This window comes from Rhinopithecus roxellana, chromosome 22 (assembly GCF_007565055.1).
Source record: "Rhinopithecus roxellana isolate Shanxi Qingling chromosome 22, ASM756505v1, whole genome shotgun sequence".
NCBI lineage: Eukaryota > Metazoa > Chordata > Mammalia > Primates > Cercopithecidae > Rhinopithecus > Rhinopithecus roxellana.
This window is the reverse complement of record NC_044570.1, coordinates 9,023,847-9,029,959: the sequence shown is the minus strand read 5'-3', so window position 1 is coordinate 9,029,959 and position 6,113 is coordinate 9,023,847. Positions and strand designations below refer to the sequence as shown.

The following is a 6,113-nucleotide window of genomic DNA, read 5'->3' as shown; positions in this document are numbered from 1 at the left end:
GTGCAATGAAAAACTGCCTGTCACATTTTCCCCTGATTTTATATTTATTCTAGGTGTAAGAAATAACAGCTCTTAGCAATACAGCTGTCACTCTGGGCAACTGCTGTCATTCACGTAATTCTGTCCTCTTGGCTACACAAACAGTGTGAAGCCATGCTAATTGTTACAGCATAAGAATAGCTTTAAAGTAGTTAGCCTACATACCAGAATAAAAAGGTAATGAAAAATATGTAGAAATGTTACACTGCCAATTTTCCACATCAACCTTATAATTCTTTTTTTTTTTTTTTTTTTTTTTTTGAGATGGAGTCTTGCTCTGTCTCCCAGGCTGGAGTGCAGTGGCCGGATCTCAGCTCACTGCAAGTTCCTCCTCCCGGGTTTACGCCATTCTCTCGCCTCAGCCTCCCAAGTAGCTGGGACTACAGGCGCCTGCCACATCGCCTGGCTAAGTTTTTGTATTTCTTTAGTAGAGACGGGGTTTCACCGTGTTAGCCAGGATGGTCTCGATCTCCTGACCTCGTGATCCGCCCGTCTCGGCCTCCCAAAGTGCTGGGATTACAGGCTTGAGCCACCGCGCCCAGCAACCTTATAATTCAAAAGTGACCACCAGTCTTATATATCCAGGAAAAAAGGATTAACAAAAAACTATTGGTGTAAACTGACAAAGATGGGCTCTTTTATGTTCCCTTTTTTGGGGGGAAGTGGGTAAAGTTGATCAAACTGCACAAAACAGGCAATATCAATTGCACAATGCAGTGAACATAACAAAAAATAATTGTATGATTGTGTAGATCTGACTTGTTTTCATCAAAAAAAATTTCTTGCTTAAGAATTAATAGTCAGACATTAACATAGTATATGTACCTTTGTCCTTTATAGATTAGGACCAGTCATTTATTACAAAACACTGTACACTTCCCCCTGCATGTGTCTTATACACTGACAAATTGTAAATTACTGCAAACGAGAGTGAATATGCTCTCTCTACTCCATGTTGGTTTGGAATAGTTTATCTAGTTTTCAATACTAGCCAGGCACAGAGAAAGTTTGGACTGTAAGGCCTTAGTGCGTGGTCATAAAGGAAGCAGTTAATTATGTGCTTTTCCCTGTTCTTTCATCTGAGGTGAGGATACTTCTTCATTGCCTTCATAATTTTCTTGTGTTCGTTGGCCAGTTTTCTGAGGGTTGTTCAAGTGATGTGCTGCTGGTCCTGTATATGGCTGTCCATGCACATGATTATTCTAAGAGGGTGAAAGAGACCAGCATTGTAACACTTTTCAGATATTAACCATTAAATATTTAAAACCATGGGGTAAGTTTGGTCAAAAAGTAGACATCTTTAAACCTGGATCTTTAGGAAAAAAAAAAAAAGAATTTACAATCTGATTTTTATGTTTGAAGAAAAAAAGTATATAAATAAAGTGTTTTGAGAAAGTACACACACATAAATGTAATAAATGTATCAGCTTCTGATAAAAATTCATTTCACCTCCACAGAGAATGTATTCAAGAGTCTTGGCCAGGAATGGTTGCTCTTAACTGTAATCTCAGCACTTCGGGAAGCCAAGGTGGGTGGATCACAAGGTCAGGAGTTCAAGACTAGCCTGGCCAACATAGTGAAACCCTGTCTCTACTAAAAATACAAACCTAAGCTGGGCATGGTGGCACATGCCTGTAGTCCTAGCTATTTGGGAGGCTAAGGCAGGAGAATGGCTTGCACTCGGGATGTGGAGGTTGCAGTGAGCTGAGATCATGCCACTGCACTCCAGCTTGGGCAACAGAATCAGACTAGCTCTAAAAAAAAAATTCTTGGAAGGCCAATTACTGTGCTAAGCAAAAAGGTTTTCCATGTGTTTTCCCCAGAGCAGCAACACTTGGAAATCTGTAAGAAATCCCAATTCTTGGACAGGTGCGGGCGCTCACACCTATAATCCCAGCATTTTGGGAGGCCAAGGTGGGCAAATCACAAGGTCAAAAGATTGAGTCCATCCTGGCCAACATGGTGAAACTCTGTCTCCACTAAAAACAACAAAAATTAGCTGGGCGTGATGATGCATCTACCTACTCGGGAGGCTGAGGCAGGAGAACTGCTTGAACCCTGGAGATGGAGGCTGCAGTGAGCCGTGACTTTGCCACTCTACTCTAGACTGGTGACAGGGCAAGACTCTCTCAGAAAAAGAAAAGGAAAAAAAAAAAAAAAAAAGAAATGCCAACTCTTGAGCCCCACAATAGCCCTATAGAGTGACAATTTCTGGACCCTGCAATTGCTGTTCTCAATCACTGCATTTACATGATTATGATGTACATTAAATTTAAGAAAAAGAACCACGGCCTTAAAATGACTGCATTAGTCACATTTGTGGCTAATCTTCCCAGAATCTTTTCCCAAATATACATGTTTTGCAAAATAAGTTATTATAAAGTTTATCTGTATTTTTCCTAAGTTATATTTTTTCAGTTAACCATCTATTAAAGCCAGTCAAACTGAATTTTTACTGCCACTGAATCTCAGAAACTTTAGGCTTTAACATTTCTTCAACTATTACTGAAACATCACACAATTTTATTAACCATAGCAAATAGTAAAAAGGGGTAGTACCTGGTTACAAAGAAAATACCACGATGGCAAAATAAAACATTAACTCACTCCAACTAACCCTCCACTGATCATCTTGTCAAAGCTATTCTAGATAATTTATTACTTTACAGTCACAGTAGATCTGTCTCCAGTCCATGTTGGTTTGGAACAGTTTATCTAGTTTTAAATACTAGCCAACACAAAGAAAGTCTGCACTTTCAAAATATTTAAGAAAATAATAATTGAAGACCTTTTAAGTAAAGCATCAAACTGGGTTTGGGGGACAAAAATGAAAAATCCTTTTTACCTGTTGATACTGAAAGCCAGGTGAATGAGGATATAATGGGGCATCTTCTGATGGAGAGGGCTCATGCTCATCTGGGGCATCCTGGTCATCTGGTTCCTAATTTTAAATATTTAAAGAGATTAAGCATTAGATTATAAAAGTAACTTCAAGTTGTATTTAATTTCCTTCATTTAGAATAAACTTTTAAGAAATGCACAAAGCTGGCCTCTTTAACATCTTTGCATTTAGTGCAGATATTTTAAAATATCAGAAAACAGGCCAGGTGCAGTGGCTCACGCGTATAATCCCAGCACTTTGGGAGGCCAAGGCATGCGGATCACTTGAGGTCAAGAGTTTGAGACCAGCCTGGCTAACTTGGTGAAACCCTGTCTCTATTAAAAATAGAAGAATTAGCCACGCATGGGGTGGCTGCCTGTAATCCCAGGTACTCGGGAGGCTGAGGCAGGAGAATCGCTTGAACCTGAGAAGTGGAGGTTGCAGTGAGCTGATATTGTGCCACCCCGCCAGCCTAGGCAATAGGGTGAGACTCTGTCTCAAAAAAAAAACAAAGACAAAAAACAAACAAAAGAATATCTGAATTCACTCAGATATGTGATTTTTTAGACACCTTCACAGAAGTTTTTTCCAAAAGGAAACTCCTTTGCTAACTTAAGATCAAACAAATCAAGCTAACCATTAAAGCAAACAAAACTGCAACATGATTTTTTTAAGCACAAATTAATAAACATTGGCCTACACATTAAAAAAAATACTTTTCTTTTTCCCATTTCTATCTGCTACCCATTAGTGGCTTTTTTTTTTTTTTTTTTTTTTACCTCTTCTGGACAGAGTTCACAAGCTTTTTCAAGTGTCATCCTAGCACTATGTGATCTTTCTAAGAAATAACCATTTGATGTTTCATTGCTTTGTACTGGAGGAGACCAATTGTGGTAAGTATACTGAGGATTGCCAGTATATGGTCGTCTTTCAAGTTCATCTCCTAGCCATTCCACTGCCCAGGTCCATTTTCTTTTAAGATCGCCATTACCCTTCAGAAGAAAATAAAACTATTTAGAATTTAGAATGATTTTCAGTATCAGCTTAAAATGTGAATTAAAAATTTTCATGATTATTTCCTTACTTGTGACAGAGGTTTCTACAAATTTATAAGATAAAACAAAACTCTCACCTGTAAGATTTGGTAAGCAACAGGACAACTGCTAAATAGAGCTACCATACATTTTATGCACTGATACGCTCGTTTTTGATAGTGATTCTTTGAGCGCTGTATTGTATCGAACAGCCCATCTCGGTCATCTGGAATTCCTTTAAGTGCATTATGAATTCTAAAACAGAAACAGATGTAAAAATTTGTGATATCCAATAGTAACTAATATTTGAGTGCCTAATTATATGCCATTTAGTACATGTTTTTGATGTAATCATATAATCTAATTTACATTAGAGTTACTTTCCTAAGTAGGTAGGAACAAATTAAAATTAGGAACATTTAACAAATGAGAAAAGAAATACAGAGAGCACAAATAGCTTGCCAAATATTACAGATCTGGCAACTTGAGCAGCTGGTTAGCAATCTGACTTAAAAGTCTGAGATCTTGCCAAATTACCAATCCAAAATGCTATCACTAAAATTACTAAGAACAAATTAAGGACAATGATGCTACATAATATTTCATAGTTTTTTTCCTTTCTTTTTTTTTTTTTTTTTTTTTTTTTAAGAGATAGAATCTTGCTCTATGTCCCAGGCTGGCCTGCAGTAGCATGATCATAGTTTGTGGCTCACTGTTGCCTCAAACTCCAGAATACAACGAATACTTTCACTTCAGCCTCCCAAGTAGTTGGGATTACAGAAACACAACACTGTGTCCAGTTCACCACATTAGTTCTTTTTTTTTTTTTTTTTCACCACATTATTTCTACTAAAGCTATTAAATAGTCTTTTAAGACTACTTTAGTTGAAAAAAAACTTACTGATTATGGAACAGTCACGTAAATTGGCAGTATAAAATTAACTTGAATTCTGATACCATAAAAACACACACATGATGCGTAAAGCAATTTTCACTGACAATGAAAAAATCTGCCTGATTTGCTAATGATCAATTATTTTATTTCAGGACTGCCTAACTGCAATATATTTACACAGCCAAGTGTTCCCTGTTTCTCCTTAATAGTCAATTTAAAAACTTGCAAACAAAGGTTGGGCGTGGTGACTCATGCCTGTAATCCCAGCACTTTGGGAGGCCAAGGTGGGTGGATCACTTGAAGTCAGGAGTTCGAGACCAACCTGACCAACAAGGTGAAACCCTGTCTCTACTAAAAATGCAAATCTAGCCGGTCATGGTGGCGCATATGTGTAATCTCAGCTACTTGGGAGGCTGAGGTTGTAGTGAGTGGAGATCACCCCACTGCAATCCAGCCTTAGGCAACAAGAGCAAAACTCTGTCTCAAAAAAAAGTTACAAACAAAAATATGCTTGCTTTCTTTTGTGTCATTACCTACACAGAAAAATAACTTCAATTTCTTTTTCCTCTATGCCATGTATCTTACTTAACAAAGTATTTTTATATTCCATGTCAGATGTCAGGTTTTTTTGTTTGCTTCAGACACATTTATAATACAAATTTTGTTTGGAAAGGGAAAATTTGGAAATCTAATCATTTCAGACAAAAAAATAACATGGATACACTTCCTGCAACACTTATGACATATATATTCCATTTTCTTATTCTCTTACAGTTTATAATGAAGTGATAATAACAGTGCTTGGCATAGGCACATAGCAGATGTTGATATATACCTATCGAATATTGTTTATTGAACAAACTCAATATTCATTATACAAAACATTTCAAGCTTATGTTCATAAGGACAATATTAATTTTGTACAAAATCCGCTATTTTCAACATTAATCCAACATGTGTACCTTTACTATAATCACTTCCTTGGATGAGACAAGGAGGCTAAAAATGTGATTTAGCTAAATTTAGAGCAACTACAAGATGTACATAGTTGGCTGGGTGCAACTATGTACACCTTGTATATGTGTAATTCCAGCTCACACATGTAATTTCAGCACTTTGGGAGGCCCAGGCAGGCGGAGCACGAGGTCAGGAGATCAAGACCGACCTGGCCAATATTGTGAAACCCTGTCTCTATTAAAATACAAAAAATTAGCTGGGTGTGGTGGCACATGCCTGTAGTCCCAGCTACTAGGGAAGCTGAGG

The 6,113-nt window shown here is 37.5% G+C and overlaps 1 protein-coding gene across 1 annotated transcript in view; it reads right to left on the bottom strand.

Moving 5' to 3' along the window:
• Positions 1–458: 458 nt before the first annotated feature.
• USP9Y (ubiquitin specific peptidase 9 Y-linked) overlaps positions 459–6,113 on the bottom strand; it is a 226,358-nt gene continuing 220,703 nt past the window's right edge. Inside the window, exons 44-47 of the mRNA XM_010356752.2 lie at positions 4,054–4,210; positions 3,701–3,913; positions 2,886–2,981; positions 459–1,241 (exon numbers count right to left, since the gene is read on the bottom strand). Coding sequence (XP_010355054.2) covers positions 1,089–1,241; positions 2,886–2,981; positions 3,701–3,913; positions 4,054–4,210 — 619 coding nt within the window. The 3' untranslated portion in view covers positions 459–1,088. The remainder of the gene's footprint in view (positions 1,242–2,885; positions 2,982–3,700; positions 3,914–4,053; positions 4,211–6,113) is intronic.